The sequence below is a fragment of the Populus trichocarpa genome, chromosome 18 (assembly GCF_000002775.5).
Source record: "Populus trichocarpa isolate Nisqually-1 chromosome 18, P.trichocarpa_v4.1, whole genome shotgun sequence".
NCBI lineage: Eukaryota > Viridiplantae > Streptophyta > Magnoliopsida > Malpighiales > Salicaceae > Populus > Populus trichocarpa.
Window position 1 is genome coordinate 13,589,278 of NC_037302.2, and position 27,338 is coordinate 13,616,615.

The window sequence follows — 27,338 nt, forward strand, 5'->3', positions numbered from 1 at the left end:
AATGGTTCTTATGTGTGTGACTCATTAGGTTTTCTAATAAGTTAGTCCAAATATAAATCACAATTCTAAATAAAATAGGATTAAAAAAATTATTTTATTATTAATTCAACAATTGATTGATTTATATTTGAAGATCAATTACAATATCTAGCAACCTGTCATGATCCTTCAAATATTAAAAAAATAATAAGTAATTTGATTTAATCTTTCAGTGTCCAGATGTAGTAATTATTCGTTCATTAACAATGTTTTGATTTAGACATTATAGTATAGAGTGTATTTACCATGTTAAGTCATGTTTATTTTCAACAACATAATCATTAATTATTTAAATATGATTTGAAATTTTTTTCAAATCTCATTCTATCTTATAAAAATTTATAATTAATACTAATTGAGAATAGATGAAATTTTTTTTTCTAATTCACTTAGAGTGATGAATCCCCTCTTGATTACTTAAATATATTAATATATTTAATGTTATACTCAATATCTATTCATTTGTTACCTTTGTTACCCTTGATTAGATCATGTAGCAATATCAAAATATAACACTTTTTATAAGATAACTTAGTGATTTCAAATCTAATAATCAGTTACACAACTATTACGTGAGCCTATACATATACACATGTGATCTTTCTATGTAGAATTCTTATGCAGGTCAACTCAGTATACATGTTATCTAACAAGTACCTACATATTAAATCTAGGTATTCCCTCATATCTCAGCTTACAAGAACAACGGTTTCATTTCATAAAAATAAAAACATAATATATATATATTAGTCTTAACAACTCCAATTAATATTCAGTCATAATAGAACATTAACCAGTAACATTTTAGAAACAATACATTGATTCAATAAAAATCTCATAATTATAACTTTATATTATTTTTTTATAAAAGATTTTTGTTTCAAAAACTTTTTTTTTAGATTCACTAATAAATGAATATTAAAAATAAATAAATTTTTTTTAATAAATTAAATATATTTACATTAAGATAATACCAACTAATTAACTACGGTACATATAAACTAACACAGCCTCTTTCCAAAGTTCTCGCCGGCTGCAACTCGGCAGGTTAATTCAAGAATCACGATAAATATGCTGTGGCGTCCACTTGAGGTGCAAATTTAATCTTCCAGATTTAGCCTCATCAAGTTGGAAGCACTCTTTGTATTCCCCTTCCAATATGACCCTGGTCAAAGTTAGGATGCATCTTCCCATATAATCCTGAATAAAAATAAAATTAAGAACAAAAACTCTGTCAATAATCATCACAGCGACACAAGGTCAGCAAACGAGGGCATGCACAGTGCAGTAGCCTCTAAATCCATCAAAGTAACTAGATCTTAAGTTATTTATCAGGATTCCCTTCTTTTAAAAGCTTGAAAATGCCAAGCACCAAAGATCCTGACAGGAAAAATGCGCACAGGCACCACCATCGCAGTCCCATACTGAGATATGCACATAGTTGTGGTGCAGAGATCAGTTTTTATATAGTATCAAAGACACTCATTTGACCAATATGCTTAACATCAGAAAATTAATGGAGGGCATGGACAAGGGACTCATATAAGCATCCAGTTCGGAAGTCAGTTCCACCACATAATTTACAAAGACATTAATTTTGGCGTACGATGTGCAAGCAGTAAACAGCGAGCATTTTGATGATTGCCCAAAAAACGTAAATAATAGTGGAATTGATGAAAACTTTCTAATTTCAATAGCATTGACAATAAGAGCAGCTTTACTTACTCTCAAACAAACCCACAAATTTTCTTATTAAAATGTTCTTTCAGGTCATCATAGCACCAACCTGTGGGGATAATTGCGAGAATGCAATTGAACCACAGAACTATGGGATAACAATGATCACACCTATACCATCATGTAACCAATGAATTATGAACTTGAAAAATACAGCAAACGTTTTTTTTTTACCTTCCCGAATGTGTCATGATCCCAAACTTCGATAATAAGCATATCATGCAATCCATCCTCAACAACAAAGTCAAAAGTTTGATTCCAAACAGGATTCAAGCAGTTGTTCACGACCTGCACAAGGAAATCAAGAATGAAGCAAAATTATGCTCTGCAGCTAATAAGAATCACAGTACTACTGAAGATTTTAAGAAGCCAAGAGCATGAGGCAGAAATGCAAAGATAGATTAAACCCCCTTCTTCAAGGGTCTCGTTCACCGTAAGAAATGCACAAGGAACAGAAATAACTAGAAGTGAAAAAGGCAAGATTAATGAAGAAATCACAAGTGATATAGCATTTAAAAATATTACTAAAAAAGTTTCATGGTTTGGCATGAAACCTTACCCTCGTTTTGTTTCTCATCTCTGATTTCTTCATTGTTAGTGTAACGAAGGGGTCAGCCTTACCCATCAAATCCACCATTGGCAAATCTTCTGCAGAAATGACAGTGACAGCGAGAACTCCTCTAATAATAACCTCTCTTCTCTTTTGTGCGACTTCATTTCCATTTCCAATAACTCCCGTACCATTTTCCCCGCTTTTAAGTACCTTCTCCAAAGAGGTCATTGAGAAGTCAGAGGAAAAAGGGTTGACAAGGCCATTCTCCACGCCAAAAGGACAGTACAGAAGCTCCAGGTGCACCTAAAATCATACAATAGTTGAGACAACCATAGACTTGTGACAGTCCCTCATGATTCCAAAGAGATAAAAGATCTCTCTGAGTTTTCATGATAAAGTATTTCCGAAAGGAGGTAACGAGTGTTCTCACCTGCCCCCTGTTTTTATTATCTCGTTGAACCTCCAAATCCTTGACCAGCTTCAACCACACATCCTTCACTTTACCAGGCTCAAGCTCACTTAGCTTTACTTGGGCGCATCCAAGAAGCTCAGATGCCTGTAGCCCCTCATCATCATAAACTTTTACCACTAAGTGTTGTGTGGATGCATCTTCAACAACAAATTCAAAGTGTTCGTTCCATATTGGATTTAGATCATTGTTCTACAGGGGAAAATATCTCAAATCAGGTTATGCAACAAAAAATCCGCTCGAGGAAAAGGTTATCTTAAATTACACTACCAAAGAGTGTTATGACACTCACGATTATTTTGCTGGTTTTTGTTTTGTCAGGTAAAGGGCGTATGTATAACTTTGCAAAGGGATCCGATTTCCCAATGAGGTCTTTATTTGTCAAATCCTTTGCTTGCACAAGCTTCACCTCCAATATTCCCACGGGCTTTAACTCCAAGTCACTGCACAATAACATTATTAGTTACTTCAATGAATTGCTAAAAAGAAAACAGTAGCAACCAATAACCACCACCAGACCCTGCCCCATCTCCCATGGTCCCATCCTAGCAGGTTGAGAGGAGAAAAAGCACCACCAACGATGCCATCACCCCCTTATGAGTAGTCCTATGGTCCCACCCTCTCTCTAACTATTTGAAAAGAAAAACTGAACCACCAACAATGCCATCACCACTTCTGGGCAGCTGAACCATTAATTTAAAGAGAAAGAGACTGTCAACAGACATTTGAGCATGAAAACTTAATGCAAAGTGCAAAGTCCACCACTCGGTGAGTGTGCAAGGAGATCAACAGTACATTTATTGTACTTGGTGATTCCAGAAGCAACTGTTACTTGCAGTTTTTGGAAATATGCCTGCCTTGTATAGAAATATTGGACCACGGCCACCTCACACAACTCCATGTTTGCCTGGGAACAGGTGTCAAGTTGAGCAGACATATAAGCAGCCTGTCTGAAGAGTGCGTGATAATGGTATGCAAACAGAGTGTGGCCCTCAAAAGGTTGCAAGATTTAAAGAATGGCATGTCTAACATCCATATTGGGAATAATTGCAGGAAATCATTCTGTAACACTTCTTCCAAGTTATCATGTGATATCAGACTCCCGTTAAACTCTTTCAATGAAGTGAAAAGGTGTGAGTGAGGGAGATCTCCAGTATACAAATTTGGTCCAAGACCTCAAAAGCCAATCCATTAAGTATTTTTTGGGTGATGAGCCCATGGTGTTACACTTGATCATTCAAGTTACCCAAATGCTTTTCTACAATCATGGAATGAATATTGAGAGACCAGCAATCAATGACACAGGTTTTTATAAGAAAAGAAAAATGAAAGTGCAACAAAAGTTCTGGTTTCTATCTCTTTCCGTGTACTGATATACCTGTAATCCCCAGGCAAAATTGGAACAACTTTCCGAACAGGCCAGGTGATAGAATCTTCAACAGCATTCCGTATTGTCTCCTGTATGAGTAAACATGCAGCTTTATTATGCTTGAATCATGTTGTCACATAAATCTGGAAAGTAAAGCTCTGTTGTTTTTCAAGAAAAAGAATATTTGCCCCCACCATCCTCCACAAGCACCATATACAAGCAATCAAGTATTTGCTTATGACCGAACATATAAAACACCCTTGTAATAAGAAAAAAGCAACATGCTTCACCCATGATCTACAATTTACCTACTTGAAATAATCTAGTCTCTCACAACACAGCCTAAGTCTAAAATCTTCAAAGGCCAACAGAATATTTCATTATGCAATCACAATGATCGATCCCAAATTGCGGCGATAATGGCTTTTGATTAACTTCAATTCAAGAACTTGTGAATTGTCGCACTTTGTCCTTAAAAATCCAATTTGTAATTCAAATGGAGCTTCAAATCTTTGGTATCAAATCATTCACAAAGCCATGAAGATCATGTACGTTTTCACAAACCTAAACTAGGAACTTGTACACTTTAATCTCCTTGACAGAATCTACCAGGATATCAACTGACAGACTAAACATCTTAAGTCCATCATTAAGACAATAATATAAATGCCAATGAGACTGGAAACTTTTAATCCAGTATTGAATTAAATGCATGAATTAGAATTAAATAAGAGAATTGTTGTACTTTCATTTCTTTTATCATATGACAAAATGAAGGAGGCCAACAATGGGTTGTACAAACCTGAATAGCATCATCAAGTCCAGGAATTGCAGAGATGTCACCGCCAATAACTTTAAGTGTAAAATCCATTTTTTTCTGCAAGACAAAACCATGTACGCTAAAAACTTATACTTCCTCAGTGTATTCATGCACAAGCTCATGATCATGTGTGAGAAAGAGAGACCTAAAGAACACATTAGCACAGTTAGCTATTTTGTCTAAATTCACTTCTTTGTAGTCAAATAGATCAGATTGAAGCTTTGGATTAGATTACTATGATTTGGACAGCATGATGCTACCATTCCCATTCAAATGACACTTCAAGCTCCCAGTCCCACAAAAAAAAAATGTCTTATATATATATCAAAAGATAGAAGACATGGAAGAAAGAAGATTTCAAAAGCATATGATTGAAAAATGGATGTTGGTTGATCTGAAAGGAACAACATAGAATTGACCGCATGTCTGCATGTGCTGCTAGTTGGTTGGTATTGCAATCCAAATATGTTAGTAGATACTAAGATAGTCGCATACTAAGGTCCGTTGGTAATTAGACCAGATAACTTATTTGAATAGCATGCGAGTAAAATATTCTATTAATTTGCTAGATACACGCTTGCTCATACTAGAACAACACATGTTTTTCTATGTCTGCAACTTCATCTAGCAACACCCCTCCAATACACAAAAAGAACCACCCCCCCCCCCCCCCCCCCCCCGGTGTAAATTCATATACATATCCTTTTCAAATCTTAGAAATTTCTAACTCTTGAGAATAGATACTGCACCTTTTGTCTCAAAGAATAACAAATAGCTCCAAAGCAGGGGAACTCAGGAACTAGTGGCTTAAAGATCAACTTGAAAACCCCAGTAAATCCGATATCTTTCACCTGAATACAAAAGATCAGAAAAAGGGAAAAGAAGAATAAAATAAGAGGAAACTAAACAGAGAGGGCAAAGCATGAAGTGGTGACAAGCTGCACTGAATGTCATGTTACAGGGTACAAAAATAAATTCTTGAATGAATAGAAAAACTCGTCATATTAACACAATAAGACATACGGATGATACATGTGCACGCCTGGTGGGAAGGTCCTAACATTCTACACTTGACCAGAAGAAGAAATCCGGAAGCATAATAAAAGATGTAATCAGCCAGGAAACCTTTTAAGTTTCCAGTGATTACACGAGAAATAATATATTGAAAGAAGCATATTTGGCTATAATTTTGTAGAATTTTCAGAAGATTCATGCAAGAAAAATTGCTTGGAGCAGGAAAACAGTTAGAGGTTCATCTTTATTTTTCACCTTCCAGTTTCCAGAACGTTTATTTAGATCATTTAATATTATTAATGAAGTCTTCTAATGCAACGCAGATTAGGACAGTATCAAGTTTTGGAGACAACCATACCTACAGTTGCATTAGGGGGGCAAGTCCCATCCTGGTTACAACATTCAGCAAAAAATACGATTTCTAAGTTGTAACAAATCCAATGTGAAAAGACAGTAGCTTGGATAGGTATTATGGTTCAGCAGGTAAAGCAGAGTTTCAACAGCACGAGTATAGAGATTATGTCAAAATTAAGGATAAAGATTCCATATTCTCTGCTAGCTTGCCTTTAAAGGGTTGACATGGTGATATTCTGAATTTTTGTTATTGTTTTACCTGTACTGGCAAAGAAACGCCAAATCTAGTCTTAATACCAAGTATTATACTTGGATTCCCATCCCAGTTCATTTCCAACTCCATAGTGATGCCACTGCCTCCATCCTCGATGATAGAAACTCCTAAAAATAACGTTGATTTAGGATTGCCAGTTTGTACCATGGAAAATATTGTACCAAACGAATTAAAATGCACAGAAAACAGAATTCTACATCTGACCATAACCAAAATATTACTGTTAGATAGGTTGACCTTGATGATGTAGAAAGCAAACACGAGAGAGAGAGAGAGAGTATCAAAGTCTTTTCCATTATTAGTGAGCCTAACTTAATTTTAACTTATACTTCTATATATAATGTTAAGATATTTTCTGGTTCTTTGCTTGGAGCCCAAGTGGCTCTATTTGTTTAAATATCAAAGGGATCTTTGGTAATTTCATGTTAGATATGCATTACCTGTAACAATTACAATGCACAGAAAACCGGATCTACATCTGGCCATACCCTATGCAGGAACTAAATCTACAAAGACCACCATTTCGGCCATATCAAAACAATTAAGACAGAAATATTCCCTGAAACAATTCTCCTACAGAACTCATAATCGACACAGAACTGGGCCACTAGAGCACATCAAAAACCAAATGAAATGCTGCATGCCTCCTACAACTAACCTATCAAGTCATCTGTAATTGCCGATGGACATAAACAAGGCATAACAACCAATATCATAAATAACGGCATCCCAGTTGCAAAATAAAAAATTTATAACCAAAATCTAACAACGTTACATACAATGAAACAAAGCCAACCTGTAAATTGGGGCGCAACAGTTCCAAGAGTAAATTTTGAAAATTTGAGAGATGACAATATAACCGGTCTATATTGCTCAAGCACAGGCTCCAGTGAAGCTTTTATCAACCCAGAAGCCGCCTACACACACCAAATTATAGATACACTAATTCACTTTCTCGCAACCAATTGACAATGACCCTTTATTTCTAATAACTAGATAGTCAAATGCTATAATAACCTAGAAGAAAAGTGAAACCCCGTAGTAGCAAAATACCTGATCAACATATGGCCAGATCTTTGTAAGATGTTGATTAAGCCAATCCAACTGAAGAAATAAAAAAAGCAATAGAAATCAAATAAGTAACATCATTAACACATACATAACATATACAGAGACCAAAAATGGAAGAGTAGGAGTAAGCGAGAGCTTAACTTCTGGCGCTGAGAGAAGACAACCCAAGAAGGGTAGAACTCAGCTGGCAAGATCTTTCTTGAATCATCCACTGTCATTCTTGCAAAAGCAGCTATAGTTGTTGCCTGAAATTATGATTAAAGAAGAACCCGGAAACAGAAAAACATACAAAGAAATCAAAAAACACATAACGAAATAACTTAACAAAAACCCAGAAACACACACACAAATAAATAAAAACACAACAAAAAATCAAAATTTACAACTTCTTAGCCAAAACCCAGAAACCAAAAACACAGAGAAGCAAGCTTTATAGTTAAAACAACATAATTAACATCAAAGTAAGACAGATAGCGACTTACAAGCTCAGACCGAAGCTTGGATCTTGCGTTTTCAGACTTAACAAATCCGACAATCAAAGCTAATCCGACAGCAAGACCGAAAATTAAGCCAACAAAAAAGGACATTCTGTGTTCTTGGATCAGTACACGCTACACAGTGAAAAAGAAAGAACGTAGTAGTGTGTGTGAATGATAACAGAAGAAGAGAGAAGTTTCCTTTCCTCTTGTGTGCTTCGAGTTTCTGAGGCTAGAAAGTGTTTGCTTACTGTTTCTTTCCGTTGGTTTTTCAGAGGCCGTTTGGTTACTGTGGTATTGCAGTAGTTGCTTTCGATTTTTTTTTTCATTTAAAATATATTGAATTAATATTTTTTATTTTTATTTTTTACATTAAAATAATCTAAAAATATTTTTGGTATTTTTTAAAATTAATTTTTTACATTAAAACAATATAAAAATATTAAAAATAAAATTAATTTTTAAAAAATAAAAATTTTTAAATTTTTTTAAAAATATTTTAAAAAAAAATTGTGTCCGTGGAAATCAAACTTTTTAGTTTTAGTTTTTTATTTTTTACTGGTGTTTTTTACCTGCTTTTTAAGATGCAAGAAAGTAAGTGAAAAGTCGTTGGCCGACATAAATCCGACCTTTTCTCTTTATGTATTTTGTTTTGGTTTTTTTAGGACAACGAGATTGAGATATTTTATTGGATGCTTGTGATTTCTTTCCTTTGATAATGCTTCATTGATAAGATGGCAAATCGCTAGACTGTTGGTTTTATAGGTGATAGCCACTAATTTGAGTTATTTATCATCTTATTTTTTTATGTATTTATTTTTATTATTCAACCTGTTTTTTAAATGATTTTTACCTAAAATATTATCAAGATATTTTTTTAAATATTTTATAATATTTTTAATGTATTGATATTAAAAACAAATCTGAAAAAATTCAGATTATTTTCATATTGGCATGCCGTCTCAAAATTCAAATTGTGGATTTCTTAGGTTAATTTAAATTTATTCTAAAACACTTCATTTTAGATAAAATCAAAACTCAAAAAATCATTTTAGAGAAAAAAAATTAAAAAAAATTATTGGAGTTGAAGTGATTATAGTCACCATCTACTCCAATTCAAAATAAACATATATACTTGGTTTTGAGTTTGCCAAGAAGAAGTTAAAGGTTCAAACTTCAATGTATTATTAGATGTAATGTGCTATTCATTGTAGTAGTGAAATGATGTTTTTGTTCTTTTAAAAAAAAATTAATTGTCTTTGTTTTTTAATGTTTTTTATATAGTATATTAGTTATTAAGAACTTATTCGGAAATATAATTATATTTTTCATCTTTTTAAGCATAGTATTTCTCTTGAATCAAAACCAGCAAAAAAAGGTATAAATATCTTTTTCATTTAATCATGTACAATAAATTAACAAATATGTCATTGGAATAATAAATTAATTAATCATAGGTTAAAGTTTGGTATTTTTCCTTTATGGTTTTTTGTAATCAAGGATATTTTTATTTTTTAGCATCAATTAAATATTAATTAATTTGAAAAGAATGTTGAAGCACGCATCATATGTACAAGCACGTCGGAGACACTCTCACACTTTAAATGGCACGTGCAATGCCTCTCAATGAAAGAAAATGTCATTTCGTCGTATCGTTAAATGCACAATCACATCTTTTTACTCATGATGCGGTGTATGTCGATGGTGGTGGATGGTTTGACACCGATCAACCTTTTTTATTTTTTTTTCTCTCTCCTGTCCTGAAAAATATAGGTTGGTCCTTTTTTTATATATATTTCAACTTCGGTCCCTTTTTTTCCTTGATTATTTTGTTAAATTTTTGTTTGTTTTCAATTTAATCTTTCCATTCTAATTTGTCTCATATAATTTTTTTTAATTTCATCATTCTTCTTTTAATTTCTAATTTTTTCCTTTGGCTCTTTTATAAAAGTTTTGATGAATTTCGATTTCATCATTTAATCCAAGTTTATGATGTATTTTTTTTTTCTAATTCGGTCTTTATTCTTTTGATTTTTTTTTCCTTTTGTTATTTTTTTTCAATTTAACCCTCCAATCAAAAATTTGTTCTTGCCCTCTAATTTATTTTTTATTTTGATTTTAACCCTCATTCTTTTAATTGTGATTTTTTATTTTAAATCTTTTTGTGTAATTTTTTTTCTATTTCGTCCTTCAACATTTGATTTGTTAGGGATTAGACTTTCAAGTTTTTTTTTATGTATGGTACTTTCGATTTAATAATCGAGGTCACACGAGCCTAAAAAGTTAATACAGGTCAATGTCCTCGTTTATGTTTTGACTTATTTTTTTTATTTTATCATTTAACATTAGTTTTTTTTTTTAAAAAATAGCTTTGTAGTTTTTTTTTTGTCAAGTTATCTCAATCTTTTATCATAGGCTACAGGTTGACTCGTCTTTTACTGCCTGAGTTATATGTCTATCACGCTACATCTGAAGTTTTTGTTTTCTAAGTTATCTTGGTCTTTTAAAAAAAATTATCTATTTACTATTGTTGCCTAAAGATTTTATCATATGACTAAAATAAAACTAATTTATTAAATATGACCAGGGCTATAACCTGAGTTATTTTTTTTATTTCTTTAAAATGTACTTACGGCACCTAAATATAGTTTTTTATGCAAAAAAAAATACAAACTCGTGGTGTACAGCGGGCTCGTGTCTAGTATATTCTATATTGCATTAAAAATAATATGAAAAACACATAAAAAACACAGAGAGTATTGACGTATAGTTTTTTCAATGGAAAAGTTTCAAACATAATACTAAAGAGTTTATGTCTAATGGAAAATTTTAGGGAAAGCTCAAATGAGCCCTAATGCATTGCCTAATTGTCAACTGACGAAACAAAAGTATATATTAGCTAGGTTCCTAATGCTTCCAATATTTTCCAATTAGGTCCTTTTTTCTACTCTTACTACTTTTTCTATCTGCTATTCCTTACAAATGATGTTGTTTTACTGCATAAACCAGGCAATCAGACTGAGAACATCAACTTAATTTGACATATGGGCTCAATTGAGAGAGATTTAAAATGTTGGAGACCTAATTAATAGAATTTATCATTTTGGGACTCAAATTATAATGGATATTTAAATTAGTAATTAATATCAAGTTTCCCCAAAAAGATTCAAACTGGTCAACGTTCAAGATTTCTCTCGTCTAAAATAAAACCAAGGGATAAGACTAAACAATGGCATTCAAGCCTTCTTCAATGTAATGGATTTCGACTCAAGTAGTTCCTGGTTCTTTTTTCTTTTTTCTTTTTTCTTTTATTTTTCAAGCATTTTTTTCATTTAATTAACATCTTCAAATTAATTTATGCGAATGATTTGAGGGCACCTAATCTTGATAGCAGTTTCCCCCCCCAGTAGGGACTTTGATGATGATCAGCGGTGATTAAGGAAGAACAAGAGAATGATTTCACCCAACAAAGAAAATCTTTGATCAATCATGTGATCATTTTATCACGAATTAGGTTGGTTGGTGGGCTGATGGTCGATAGTTTTTCTACTATAAATTGAAGGTCAATTTTGAGCAGTTTTCCTGCATCATCATCATCATAGTCCTCCTCATTTATACCACCAATCATCATTTATTAACATGTATCGATATTTAACCTGGAAAACGGCTTTAATCATTCGGTTTGGGGTTAATTATTTTTATTAAAACAATATCAATTAATTCTTTAAAAAAAGTTTGTAAAATTAACCTGTTTCGGATTAACCAAAACACTAAAAATATAATAATTAGATCGAGTTAATATCTTTTCAATTTAACTTGAAATCTAATATGAATTAATCTTCAAATTATAAATTTGTCCAAGCAAGCCTCTCACCTTTTGGGAATTGTGAAGCTAATTTTCGTTGCAATTGATGTATTTATAAAAAGTATTTTTATTATAAATTTTCTTGGATCTAATTCTAAAAAAATAATATTAACAAGATTTTTACTTCCCAACCGTCCTAAACTTCTAAACTTGTAAAGTAACAAGAGTGAATTTTAACTCAATATATTATATTTATTTATTTTGAAACTTTTTTTTTCAATAATATTTATGGCGCACTTAAATGGAATTTGTAGTTCTGATTGCTCTAAAAATTATGACAATTTTAATGAAAAATAAATAATGATGATGTAATGAAAAGAATTTTTATGAATATATGATGGGCTGAGGTTTAATTCCAAATTGGCCCATACTCTAGTTGCAAGTATGGCCCGTTTTGTTTAACTTCAAATGTTCTTAAGTCCAATATTGAGGCCCATATGGACCAACCAGCCCTGTTCTTAAACAACTCAGGACGTTAGGAGAAGGGGAGCCTGAGAAAGCATGTGCCTCTTTTTTTTTTTGTCACCACAATCTAATAATATAATAAGCGAAGCTAATCCAAGATTTTCAATAATCGATCATCTTCTGATTTTTTTTTATTTAATTTAGACTTGATAAATCAACTTAAAAAATTTACAATTAACTGAATTTTAAATTAAACCAAAAAAAGATATTAAATTGGTAAAAACTAATTGATACGACTAGATTTTTTTTACCCAATTGACTTATTAACCGGATACAAACCCAATAAATCTTTTATTTTTAAAAGAACAAAACCACACCATTTTAATAAAAACAATTAGTCTAGGTTAACTCGGTAATATAGTAATCTAGATTTTTTTTAGATTAATCTCCAAATTTAGATATAATATTACAGGGCAGATTTTGTCTAACTCTTGTTATAGTTTAAAGTTTTTTAAAATCAATCTTGCCATTTTTATTATAAAAAAAATTACTATGGTCATTTGATGTTTAAATAGATAACAGTTAATGATGGTAGAACCCTTTTTTTGAACTTGTTTTCACTCTTATTAAAGGGTTTTTTATTATTATTATGGAAAACCATTACATTTATAAGGTTTGTGAGGAAAATACACAAGAAAATAATTGAAACAAACGGGCATGTCAGCTTTATCTGTTATTTAATGGTAAATGGTCATTGAAATTTTGAAAAAAATTATAAAAATAATATAGCCTAAAATGGACTGCCCCATTTTTCCTAACTTTGTATTATAACTTTGATTAGGAAGCTTGGATCATTTTTATATTTTTCCTAACTTTGTATTATAACTTTGATTAGGAAGCTTGGATCTTGGAAAAAACAAGAGAATGGAAAAAAAATTATTCTGTAAATCTTGTACCCACTAGAGCTAGAGCTACGCAGTCTCCAATTATTCTGGAAAAGTTTATGATGCTCCTGCAAATCGGACCGACCAGTATGGAAAGACATCTCAATATATTATTTCTTTTATTGGTTGGTTCCATGCTGGGATCAAAATCCAACGTTGTCCTGAATCTCAGTGGGCACCACATGATGGCATGGGGCATGGGGCATGGGCAACTGGAGACACCCATGAAGATTACCAAGCACTTCCACTTCGTAAGGATAAGTTTATGTTGTCCCTAGGAGTGTTCTGCCCCAATCATTTTTTAGCATTGCTCCCATAATCCAGGACAGATCGAGGGCAGGTTAAAAATTAAAAGGGAATAATATAGAGACAACTAAGAATGAAAAGTAACGTATTTAAATTTGGTAACTGTACTGTCTAGTAACTTGTGTGGATTGACAGAGGCATACAATTCCAAGTTGGTAATTAAGACTGCGTTTTTTTTTTTTTTTTTTGCTTCCATGTTAGCCGTTAGATAAACATAGAAACATATTTAGGATGGTATAAAACTAAGTTTTATGCGGTGAGACCTATTAAAAATTTGAGTTTAGGGTCTGTTTGAAAATGTAGTTGCGGTTGTTTTTTAAAGTTTTTTTTATGCCGAAATATATCAAAATAATATTTTTTTATTTTTTAAAAATCATTTTTAAATTAGCGCATCAAAACAATCCAAAACATAAAAAACAATTAATTTAACAAACAAAATAAATAATTTTTTGAAAACATGGGTGCAACCGCGTTTCCAAACGCTAACTTAAATATAGGTTTTGTGCGGTAATTTTTACATGTTTTTTTAATTGAGTTTCGTAAATATTTCTACTAGTCTTCTTTTTACTTATTGTAAACAAACCAAAACATTATATCCAAATATTTTATACATGTTTTTTGCTATATATAAATTTCAACCACAGTTTTTACCAAACACGTATCTAAATTCAACTAACTACAACTAAAAATATTTTTTCTAAACTTGTTTTTTTCAATCCATAATCACAAAAGCTATTTAAAAAAACAAATATACCCTAAGTAAGCTTAGATTCAATCGGCTCAGTGAGAATATTTGCTAGCCAGCTTGAAGTGGCCACTTCGGGGGCTGAAGCCAAGATTTTGCACACAATTATTATACCTTGCTTGGTATCATAGGTGAATCAGGAATATGGTCGATTATCCAGGTTATATTTTAAATAATGTTTAAAACAATCTCGTTGGGACATGTTAACCCATTTAATAACTTTAATTTTGTATAAATATATTGATCTATTTAGTGGGTGCCTCCTCATGCATATGCTGCACATGATCAAGAGCAAAAGCCATGAAATAAAAATTGTATAGTTTGCTAGTTAGGCACCCTTTTTCTTGGATCTTGATGGCATTAGAAAATGTGAGTGGCCATGATCTATAACCTATCAATTTTCCCTATCTTAACTTACATGTATAAAAAAACGTAATTCTCAAGCCTTGTCAACCGAAAACACTCACTAACATTCCTGGATCACTCACAAATCAATCCATCAACTTAAAATATCTAAAAAAAAAAGTAAAAAAACATGAAATTAAACCGGGTTAGATTTATCTTTCTCGACATATATTATTTTTCAAGCAAATTATAGGTCTAAATAACCACCACCAAGTCCCTTTCATTTCATGTAACCCGTAGACACCAAAGAAATTCATTTTGATGGTTGGAAATGGCTTAAACGATGACTTTCTCTTATCGCCATAATTCAATGATTATTTTCTCTCTTCTCTTTTTAACCAGGGGCTGCAAAATAATACAAATAATTTTTTACACCGAAACTGATTTTGTTTAAATTTTAAGGGATCTAAGTGTATTTTCACATAATCTTTATCACATCACCTATGTATTTAGCGTCTTTTTAATTTCAATCTCTATTCTTTCAATTTTATCTCTACTTAAAAAGATCCAAATCAATTGAACTTCAAATTGCTCGAAATAGAACTTTGATAATCAAAATAAATAATAAATTTGTTTGAATGTAAACTGTGCTAGCTGCACAGTATTCAGCACATGTTTTAGGTTTTTTTTTATCTAATAGTCATATTGGTCAACGAGCAATGATTCATATTGTGTGATTAAAAAAGGATAAAAGTTGGATTTTGCTTTCACTTCATCATGAGAACTCCAATGCCAAAAATAAATTATTTGGCAAGTTGCGGTTCAGACTTGGAGTACATATATAATTACTGATTTTATATTTGTTGAAGGCTCCATGTACCGTAATGTTACGTACCTTCCTTCTTTTCCTCGTCTCTACATTTGATGGAAGGGAAAGGGGGGAGCCTCCTTTATATATATATATATATATATATATATATATATATCAAGAAGTTAATTAGACATAGTTATAACCATATGCTATAGTTTTTTTTAAAAAAATTAAAAGATAATTTTGATTTTTAACTTTATATTAAATCAGTTTTTCTCCTTTTATTCTAAAGCAACTATCAAGCCCGGAAAGTCTAATGGTTAGTGAAGTTAGCTGGCATCATGTTGAATGAAAGAAATTAAATTAAAAAAAAAATTATGATTTTACCGTGAACTCAGCTGAAGAATAATCTAATTTAATTATTTTAAATAAAATAATATTTTTTAAAAATTTATTAGAATTAACCCGATTAGAATATTAAAAAGTCAACTTGATGGTTCGGGTTTTGTTGGGTTAATGCTTTGCTTAATTTAAAAATATATTAAAATTTAAAAAATATTATTTTAATATATTTTTAAATAAAAAACATTTTAAAAATTAAGATGAAACACCTTCTCAATCACTCCTACCTGCTCTGGCATCTACCAACCAGTGAGATTGGCATTAGAAATAAAAAAGGGAGAAAAAAGAAAAATAATTCCAGCCCTGCAAGCACCAATGGATAACTGATATTTCTTTCTCGATGGCTTGCAATTTTCACCGACCAGTCCGTTGCTTACAAGCAAAATGGGCCCGCACGAAGTTTCTTGCTCTCGAATGTTGACAACAGCTTGTGGGCAAATAGATGTGAAGCTCATGAGATTTTCAGAGATCACTGTGTGTAAATAGAGGAAAAGAGCTGGAGATCATTGATGAGTTTCCTCAAAATGGGACGGCTTGTACGATTCATGTGAACCGCGGCGGAATGGTAAGCCTTTTGCGCTACTGAGCTTTTAATTTATGTTTTTTAGGTGGATTTGATTTAAAAACCTGTTTTTTAACCTATGTTTGATAAAAAATTATCGTAAGAATCATGATAAATTTATTTATGATCTCAAAACATTTAAAAATAAAAATCAACTCAAAATAAAAAATCAACTCGAATTTAAATATGTTTTTTTTATATAAATTTTAAAGGTAAAAAACACTTAATATAAACTCTACTCGTTAAATAGAACTATTTGACACCAATATTGTCTGTTTTGGTTATCTGAATCGGTATCAACGATACTTTTCTCTCTCCATCGCTAGAATTTAGCAACTCATCTCTCTCTTATCTCTCAATCAGGAACTAAAAAATAAAAAAAAATAAATTTTTGTAACAAAATTGAATTGGAAAAATATTGAGGTATTGAAATTGTATAATTTGCGTGATTTTCAAAGTTCAAGAAACAAAGTGCATCGTTTACAAAATTTATATCACATCACCCATATTTGATGTCTTTTTCATTTCAGTTTTTTTTTTTAATCTCATCATTTCATAACAAATTAAAAGCAATTGGTCTTCAATTAGGATTAAATTATCGGAAAAAAAAAGTTTAAGAACCAAATTAGAAAAACAAAAAAATTAACACAACCCATCCTCAATAAAATGCAAGAAAATAAACAATATAGTTTTGCACAATGAAAAACCTTCACCTTTTAAAGTTATACTTAATAATATTGTTTTAAAGGAAGTTGACAGTTTTCATGAAAGGAGTTGATTAAGACTTTATGATTTTTTTTTGAAGACCCAAATGTGATTTACTAATAAGTTATTAAAGATCTAATTTAAGATTAATGCCTGATTGGAATTGCTTATCTTCTTTGACATCATTTTTTTATTAATTTATAATTTATTTAAATTATGCTAATGTTTCATGTTGAAAAATTTTGTTGAAAGTGAGTAAATTTTATTTTTAATTTGAAATTAAATATACTCAATAACCATGTATTTTTTTAAAAAAAATCCAAAATATTTCACTCGCAAAGAAATTTTCCAATCGATCAGAATTTCTTTCTCAATTGCTTGCAATTCACCAGCCAGTCCCTTGCTTCCGAGCACAGTGGCGTCGCACGAAGCTTCCTCTCAAACGTGGACAACAGCTTATGGGCAGATCGGTGACTCTCATGAGATTAGGAGAGATCACTGTAAATACTAAATAGAGGAAAAGAGTCGTGTGAGATCATCAATGAATTTCCTCATAATGGGACGCCTTGCACGATAAAATAATGTTGTTTCGAAGGAAGTTGACATTTTCCATGAAATGAGCTGATTAAGAATTTATGATTTTTGAAGACCCAATTGAGATATACCAATAAATAAGGTTAATGACTGGTTAATACAACATATAATTAAACCCCATTGGAATTGCTTATGTATCAATGGAGAAGAAGAAGAAGAAGAAGAAGAAGAAGAAGAGGAGGGTGCCATTGCATGACAATCGAGAATGGCAGGAGCGAGCAGAAGGGGAAAAAAAACCATCACCATGATTGAGATGACAAAACATGAGCTAGATTTGCTTGCCCTTGACGTTTAATTTTCTTTGCTAAAGAACATAATGATAAATAGCCGTGTAATTCTCTCACATTTCCAGACCACTGTTCTTGTAGGACCATGACAAGTCTGCTTGATGTTCACGATGAAGTTAAGGCCTAGTTTGACAAGGAAGTGCAAGAGAACAATACAGGGAAAAAAATCAGCCTGACATCGCTAGCAAGGAGCACTTCTTCTCTTTTTTGTCGTTACAAGGAGTTGTTTGAGTGAAAAGCAACAAACCCTAAAAATTAATGAGTTAATGAAGTAACATTCTTTTCGAGATTCAAATTAAAGGTTCCAAATTCAAACAATCACCGGAAAGAAATTTTCATGGGTTTAAAATAAATTAATGTAAAAATTAATGAGTTTTAGAATCGATTATGATTAATCACGTTATGCTGCTAGTCGGAGAAATTTTTTTATTGAACATAAAAAAAAAATTAGATAATAATTTTTTTTAATATTATTATTAAACTCAGTTTAAAAAATTAAATCATAAATTAAACCTAGTCAGTTTGAAAAAAAAAAAGTGCACAAAATTACAGGTATTCTATTGCTACAGTGACCCCCTACATCGAAGAAAGTAGAAGAAAAATACAGACTTGCCATTTCTACCGTTGGCTGCTGCAATGAAGGAAAAATTGCAGATTTGCCATTTAGTTGATTTCTATAGTGAAATTGGGTTTTCTTTGAGTATTTTGTTTTTTTTTTTAAAAGCTAAAAAAATTGCACAAAATTACAGATCTGCTATTGCTACGGTGAAGGAATTGGAAATAATTACAAATTTGCCATTCCTACCGTTAATTGCTACGGTGAAAGTAGGTTTTTCTTTGAGTTTATTGTATAATATACGTTGATGGGTGTGTGTATATATATATATATATATATAAATCAAGAAAAGAAAAATCAGAGGCAAAGTTCCACATTTCCACTCCATCACAAATACATTTACTTACTCATCGTCTCTTCTTCTCACGAATCACAACATGCAACTCTCTTCTCTTGTTGTCTGTGCCAATGCTGGTCAATAACTGAAAAAGAAAACCCAGATACATAACCTTAAAAAGAAAAAAAATACTATGGCAACAAATTCTATCAATGGAGAATCAAACGACGACCACGAGTCTGTTACCATTCCTCTTCTTACCTCTGAAAGATCAAATGTCAACTCCACTTCTCAAGTTGCCATCGTTGGAGCTAATGTCTGCCCCATTGAAAGTCTTGATTACGAGTAAAACCCAGCTTCCAAAATCTCATCTTTTCATTACTTTCTTTTTCTTTTTTGGTTTATTTCAGTTAAAGATTTGAATTTTTTTTTGGCTTTGAATTTGGCAGGATTGCTGAGAATGATCTCTTTAAACAAGATTGGAGGAGTGGTGGGAAGATACAAATATTCCAGTATGTGTTCATGAAGTGGTTGCTTTGTTTCTTGATTGGCCTGATTGTTAGCCTTATTGGGTTTTTTAATAATCTTGCTGTGGAAAATATTGCTGGCTTGAAGTTTGTGGTCACCTCCAATATGATGCTGGCCAAAAGGTAATGCTCTAGTATTTATGGTAACATCTTCGTTTCTTTTCCTTTTACTTTTTTATCAGAGTTTGAGACTCAATTATAATTTTCTTTCTGATTCTCTATGTATATGAAGTGAGGAATTGATTTTTCCTTGTAACGATTTGTTTTTCAGAGCTAATTTAGATTATTTTTTCAAGTTACCATGAAAGTTAGTTTCTTTTTTTCTTTTCTTTTTGTTTGTCTGTGGCTTGTTGGAATGTTTAAGAAAATATTTTGATTTCCTTGTTGTGAAGGAAATTCTTTTAATCTTGTTTTGTAAGAGGAGAAAAGGGTTTTGATTTCAGGGAGAGTGGGAATGGTATTTGATGCATTCTTTTTTGAATTTTTTGCAGGTTTGGGATGGCTTTTCTTGTGTTCTCAGTTTCTAATTTGACTCTTACCCTTTTTGCATCTATCATCACCGCTTTTATAGCACCAGCTGCTGCTGGTTCAGGTATTCCAGAAGTTAAGGCTTACCTGAATGGTGTGGATGCGCCAGGAATATTTTCCTTGCGAACCTTGATTGTTAAGGTGGGATTTGGAATGTTTCTTTTCTTTTCTTTCTTTTATTTTCGATTGTTTTGAATAGCTTGGGTTCTATAACTTGCTTTGACTGACTATGTATTCCATTTGGGTGGGCGATTTGGCTAATCTGATTTCTTGTTGATGTTCTCTGATTAAATTTAAGAGCAGTTTGTTGTTTGCATGGCAACAGAAAGTCTCATGTATTTTTGTTCATTTTGCAGATTATTGGAAGCATATCCGCAGTTTCCTCATCTCTTTTTGTTGGAAAGGCAGGGCCAATGGTGCACACTGGAGCATGTGTTGCAGCATTGCTTGGTCAGGGTGGATCCAAAAGATTTAGATTAACATGGAGATGGCTTCATTTTTTCAGAAATGACCGAGACCGACGAGATCTTGTAACATGTGGGTCAGCTGCTGGAATTGCTGCTGGCTTCCGCGCCCCAGTTGGAGGTGTGCTGTTTGCACTTGAAGAAATGGCATCTTGGTATGTTTCTTGCATTGGAAATGCTATTCAATTGAACATTCTGTAATCTTCCTTTGCTATTGCTGTTAACTTAACTTGTCATGATTCCAATTTTTTCATCACAACTTTTTTTGCAATCCACATTAAACTTTCATTTCAGCTTACTACATTCTTTGATTAGTACTTATTGTCTTGGTGTTGAAAAACATGTCCCAAAAAAGGATAAGTTTCCTCTTCATTTTATTGTAAAATTTTATTAGTGGCTTCTCAGATAAATGACAGACTGAATATCACCATGTTCACTTGAGCAAATATTAATGTGGGTCAGTTAATAGTCTTCCACCTCCCCTTTTGGATGGACTGGTTCATATAACTAAAAAGTTTCTACAGTTTGCTGCCTGTAGCACGTTGACCACCACTTTCATTTGTTTGTACATGTTGATTCACTGACCATTGCGTGTTTCATTTGTCACTGTTACTTCTACATTTACACTATCTATATGGACATAAGAATTTGCTCCTATGCAATGTGTTTGATCTGTACCTCTTGCCAATTATTTCTATCTAGTTCCTTCCTAGTGGGAGCAAGATATCAAGGTTGAAGCTGAAATTTTTTCTTCATATCAATGCAGCAATTGGTTATTTGGCTAAGTTTTTGTTGACCATCAGACATCGTGGAAAATTCCGAGGTAGTTTTTTTCAACATTAATATCAATATTTTCTTCTTCAGGTGGAGAAGTGTCCTTCTTTGGAGATCTTTCTTCACAACAGCAGTAGTTGCAATAGTGCTGCGGGCTCTGATTGATTTTTGTTTAAGTGGAAAATGTGGGTTATTTGGCAAAGGAGGGCTCATAATGTTTGATGTGTATTCAGCAAGTGTTACATACCACCTCATTGATGTTCCTCCTGCGCTTGCCCTTGGAGTTATAGGAGGCATATTGGGAAGTTTGTATAACTTCCTTTTAGACAAGGTTCTTCGGATTTACAACCTCATCAACGAGTAAGCTCTTTTGCACAAAATCATTTCCCAATATGATAACATATGATTACTGACTCATTTTCATTGATGTATCCAGGAAAGGCATTGCTTACAAAATTTTTCTTGCTTGTGCAATTTCTGTTTCCACATCCTGTCTTCTTTTTGGACTACCGTGGCTTGCCTCTTGCCAACCTTGTCCATCTGATGCATCTGAATCCTGTCCAACAATAGGCCGGTCTGGTAACTTCAAGAAATTTCAATGTCCTCCTGGACATTACAATGATCTGGCCAGCCTTATATTTAATACAAATGATGATGCTGTAAGAAATCTTTTCAGCAAGAACACCAACTCCGAGTTTCAATATTCGTCAATTCTCATATTCTTTGTGACCTGCTTTTTTCTTAGCATCTTTAGCTGTGGGATTGTTGCCCCTGCGGGTCTTTTCGTTCCTGTTATTGTGACTGGTGCATCTTATGGACGTTTTGTTGGAATGCTAGTTGGTTCGCACTCAAGTCTTAATCATGGCCTCTATGCTGTCCTAGGTGCTGCTTCATTTTTAGGTGGATCTATGAGGATGACAGTTTCTCTGTGTGTTATTATCCTAGAATTGACCAATAATCTGTTGCTGCTACCCTTGATAATGCTTGTTCTTCTTATTTCCAAGACCGTGGCTGATGCTTTCAATGGTAATATTTTTGATCTTATCATGAAAGCAAAGGGCTTTCCTTACCTAGAGTCTCATGCCGAGCCCTATATGAGGCAGTTGACTGTTGGTGATGTAGTAACTGGTCCACTCCAGGTCTTTCAGGGCATCGAGAAGGTTGGCAACATAGTACATGTTCTGAGAACTACAAGGCATAATGGATTTCCTGTGGTTGATGAGCCTCCACTTTCCGAGCCTCCAGTTCTTTATGGTCTTATCCTCCGTGCTCATCTTATTGAATTGCTAAAGAAGAAAGCTTTCATGTCCGCTCCAGTGCCAACAAGCATTGATGCCTTAAAGCTGTTCTCTGCTGGTGATTCTGCAGAGAGGGGCTCAGGCAATGGAGACAAGATAGAGGAACTACGATTTACTGAAGAAGAGATGGAGATGTTTTTAGATCTACATCCATTTACTAATGCTTCACCATACACTGTTGTGGAGACAATGTCACTGGCCAAGGCTCTCATACTTTTCCGAGAAGTTGGTTTGAGGCATTTATTGGTGATGTCCAGGATATCTGGTGTAAGAACTTCTGTACCCTCTGTTAGCTTTTTTAAAATTCTACCTGTAGATTTCACAAATTGAAGGCACTGCACTTGATAAGAACTTCTATCCCCTTCCCTTTGACCTGTAATCTTCTCCTTTTTCATTCCCGTGAAAGCATTGTTTACTTCAAGCATGCTCAATTATTTTTGCCATTCCAGAAGTTTGTATGTCTTTGCACTTGCACAGAAAATTGCAAGCAACAAATTACTATTTTCCAGTAATTATTTTCCCACAAAACTTTCCCTGCCACAGTTTCCTGAATTACTATGCCTTGCAAATCTTGTTCCACTTTATTTCTACTTTGTCTTGGCTTCTTTTGCTCTCAATTTACTTAATATTTCAGTATACCTTGTTCCTAGAGTGCCTATCAGATTTCATATGTGATGACTTGTTGGTTGCATTTGTTGTGTCCTCTTTCTGCATGTAACTATGGATCTTCCTTGTTATTTTTAGCGAGGAGACTGATCCCCCTCGCATATTCACATACGCTGTCTATGTTTTAATGTTAATTCTCTTTCACTGCAGAGGTCCCCTGTTGTGGGTATACTGACTAGGCACGATTTCATGCCAGAACATATACTTGGTCTGCATCCTTTGCTGATTAGAAGCAGGTGGAAAAGATTAAGAATCCGGGTGCCGCGTGTATTCAAATTCTTCTAGGGCATCAGTCAAGCAGCTCGAGCTCGCCCTTGAAATTAATATCGTACATACCCTTATATGAGCTCCAAAATACGGTATCGTGCTATCACCATTCTTGAACTCTTTCCATAGAATCCAGAGCTAAAGAGACAGATGAGAACATCCATTAAATTATCCGGCAGTTAATAATAGGTGGTAATGTGTTCCTGACGAGGTAAATTATTGCGTCATGATGATGCATTGATAGCCAGGAAAGCGTTTTCAACTAGTGAGATATATTGTACTTATAGCTCAGTGTATAAATGCAATTGCCCTTTTGTGGGTTCTTTTTTACTTCTTGGAGACAGAGACAGAGTAATCTCTGGAAATTAGTATATTGACTTGAATCAAAATAGTTCATACAAGGTTTCTTTTAAAGGAGAATACGAAAACTAAATCAAATCATATATCCTACTTTCCTACTTAGAAGGAAGCGCCAGCTTGCTGATGAAGTAGTCAAATTGTTTCTTTTCAAGTCTCTTGGTAAGTATCTTGACAACTTTCTAGGTGGCTGGAACATATGGATCCATATTATGGATGCATGTTATTCCACTGTTAATATTTTTTTTTTGATATAGTGCTTTGTTCTATTATAAAGAAATAATTGAGATTGTTGCCTTATAGTTACAGTATACCTTCATAGGCGTCGATTTAAGAATCTTCATATCTTTTAAAAACCTTTTAATCCATATAATTTCCCAAATTCCATGTGCAAAACTTTAAACTTAGCTTCTGCAATACTCTTTGTCATAGTACTTTGTTTTTTGGCTTTGTCAAGTATCAACATAATAACTAGAAGTTGATCTTCTATCAATTATGCATTTAGCCTAATCTGCATCGGCATCGGTGTAGACTTTAACATGTAAATGTTCATCTTCCTCGTGTTATTGACTTCAAAATGTTAGTGAATGCATGAACTGGTTGACCATGCTTTTTTGCAAAGGCTAGATCTGGGCATGTATGGGTCAAGTAAATTAATTTGCCCACGAGTTTTTGGTATTGCTCTTGATTCACCACTTCTTCAATTTTGGCAGGTTGGATCTTCAAGTTAGCTTGAATTGGTGATTCAGTTGCTTTGCATCTCAACAATTTTGTTGCATCAAGTAAATAAAGTACATATTTGCATTGAGTGAAAAATATTTCTTTTTTATATTTGCCAACTTCCATTCCAAGAAAATGCTTTAAAGCACCTAAATTTTTTATCTCAAAATCATCAGCAAGTTTCTTCTTAAGTCTTTCTAGCTCGATATTATCATCACTTATTAGGATTATGTCATCCACATATGAGTTTTTTTTTCTAGTATAAACCTAAAGCTTGAAATTTGGATCAATTTGATCCTTTTATAGTATTTCTCCTTGTGTTTGCAATACTCTTGTACTTGACAATGATTTATTAGTATTTTTATTTGTTTCAATATCATGAACATTCTTTTTCTGGAAATTGTGACGTTAAGAAAAATAATATTGTCCATAATTGTATTAAGTAATGAAATACACATATTAGTTAATGAAATATACATATTTCAAAAATCATAATCTATCAAATGTTTCACTCCCTGAAGATAATTCTTGGTAAAGTAAAGTTGATTTTCTATATAAAAAATAAAAAAACATCTAATAAAAACATATTTTTATTTGGTACTGCTTTTCCAAATAGGTAACCCTCCATAAAGTTTCCAACAGGTTTCCGTATAGTATTGGTTTCCATGTATTATTGTATTATTTCTAAATAATTTGTCTCGTTTTTAATATCAAAAGGGAATGATTTAGATAAGAGAAAACAAGTAAATATGTGATTTTTTTTAAATCTGGGTTTATCTTAAGATTTTTATTTATGTGATAAAAATGGTGACTTGATTGGTTTATGATAAAAAGTTGCGAGCTTTACAGAGAGATATGAAGAAACTATGGGACCTTTTTGTGTTTCGGATACAAAGCATAGACTTCAACAACCTCCATATACCTGTCAGCTTCCAAAAGATACCTCCCATCACATCCTACCTGGGCATCAACATCTGCTTCTGCAGCAACAAGAACATGGTATTTTCCATCCACTAAACTCCAGCTGCAGAGGAAACCCTCAAGAAACTCTCGGACGCCTGAAGATGAACCTCCTGATATCTGAAAACATGCCCTGACAAATAAAAACAAATTCAAAGTGACATCCATCCACCGCAAAATATAGAAATGCCTTTGACCTAGTCATGTTCAAAGCTTGTATGGTATTGACGTTCTAAACCAACATTGCAGATAAATAAGCCAGTGGAAGATATTGAGGGTTCAATACAAACTAGTTTCTTTCTGATAATCATTCTAATTAACCTATCAGAATGTTACACAAAGTTCACTAGTTACCTTCTCCACAGCAAAGCTACGCCATCCTCACCGAAATACAGATATCTTCGGTGCAAGAATATAAAATTTTTAATTTTTTGTTATTTTTTTTTTATTTTTTAATGTGTTGATGTAAAAAATAATTTTTAAAAAATAAAAAATATATTATTTTAATATATTTAGAAGTAAAAATAATTAAATTAACATAATATTCCACCAGATTCTTTTGAACTCATGTCAATTCACCAAATCTTTTTAATTTACTGTGTTAATTTAAAAAAAAAAAATCCAATCACTGACCCAAACACTCCTTATACCCAGCTGAGAAAAGTTTCTTGGGGGATAGAATTGAAAAATGACAAATATGCCTCTGCTATTTCATTTAGGCAGTATTTTTTTATGGTTCAATTGTACTTTTAAAAAATCTTGATTTTTTTTACTTTAATTAAATTTTTTATTAAATTTTTGAATTATTTTAATATTTTGATATTAAAAAAATATTATTATTATTTTAATATATTTCTAAGTAAAAAAACAATTTTTTACAGTGTTCTTTTATCTAAAACCACTATTTTACTTCCATGTGTTTCTGCCGATTAGTCATCTTACCCCTGCATTTCATACTTCAACTAGATGTAGCCGGTTTCACCCATATTTTGTTGGATTAACTAAATCACAGGTTATTGGTTTGCACAAATTTAACTAGTTTAATATCCAAAAACAATTTAAAAACAATTCCAATTCAATCTAGATTGGTGATTTATCGGTTTGATTTGTTTGGCTAGTCCAATTATAATAAAAGCTAAATGATATGGAAAAATTATTGTAAATCAAGAGATATTTCACTGTAAATTATAATAATAGTTTCACTTTTAATTTCTCATTTTTTTAAGCAAGATGTTATTTTAGTTGTTTGTGTTTTTTTTTTTCTCCTGACATCTAAAATGCATAATTATTCTTTATTTGTTTGGGTCAAGTAAGGGATACATGCCAGACCCATGGTTTATAGGGCTGGCAGACACGCAAGTCTGCAGACCCAGACACGCAAGTATAATAAATATTATTATTAATAAATTTGAAAACAATATTATTACTATTGAAAAACAACCATAAAATTTAAAGGGTAAAATTATTATTATTATTATTAATAAATTAACAAATATTATTACTATTAAAGATAAACCATAAATTTGATTTGAAAGGATTAAAAATTATAAGAACTTGAGTCAAACAAGTTTAATATTATTATTAATATTCTTAATATAATTATTAATAAATTTGAAAAAATATTATTACTATTGAAAAACAATTATGTATTTGATTTGAATGGTAAAATTAATTAATTAATTATAATAATAATAATAATTATTTTTATTATTATTAATATTATTTATTTAATTATTA

The 27,338-nt window shown here is 32.3% G+C and overlaps 2 protein-coding genes across 2 annotated transcripts; one reads left to right on the forward strand and one right to left on the reverse strand.

The window, feature by feature from the left end:
* Positions 1–957: 957 nt before the first annotated feature.
* LOC18111082 (synaptotagmin-5) lies at positions 958–8,469 on the reverse strand. Its single transcript, XM_052449086.1, has 13 exons — positions 8,183–8,469; positions 7,839–7,945; positions 7,683–7,731; positions 7,426–7,546; positions 6,615–6,736; positions 5,737–5,838; positions 4,970–5,044; positions 4,177–4,256; positions 3,091–3,241; positions 2,760–2,990; positions 2,336–2,632; positions 1,951–2,064; positions 958–1,239 (listed from the first exon to the last, which is right to left on the reverse strand). Exons 1-13 carry the CDS (start codon positions 8,285–8,287, stop codon positions 1,093–1,095), a joined length of 1,701 nt encoding a protein of 566 aa, XP_052305046.1. The 5' UTR covers positions 8,288–8,469; the 3' UTR covers positions 958–1,092.
* Positions 8,470–19,049: 10,580 nt separating this feature from the next.
* Positions 19,050–23,978, forward strand: LOC18111083 (putative chloride channel-like protein CLC-g). Its single transcript, XM_006389373.3, has 7 exons — positions 19,050–19,385; positions 19,490–19,690; positions 20,059–20,236; positions 20,452–20,714; positions 21,424–21,693; positions 21,770–22,898; positions 23,448–23,978. Exons 1-7 carry the CDS (start codon positions 19,234–19,236, stop codon positions 23,580–23,582), a joined length of 2,328 nt encoding a protein of 775 aa, XP_006389435.2. The 5' UTR covers positions 19,050–19,233; the 3' UTR covers positions 23,583–23,978.
* Positions 23,979–27,338: the final 3,360 nt, after the last annotated feature.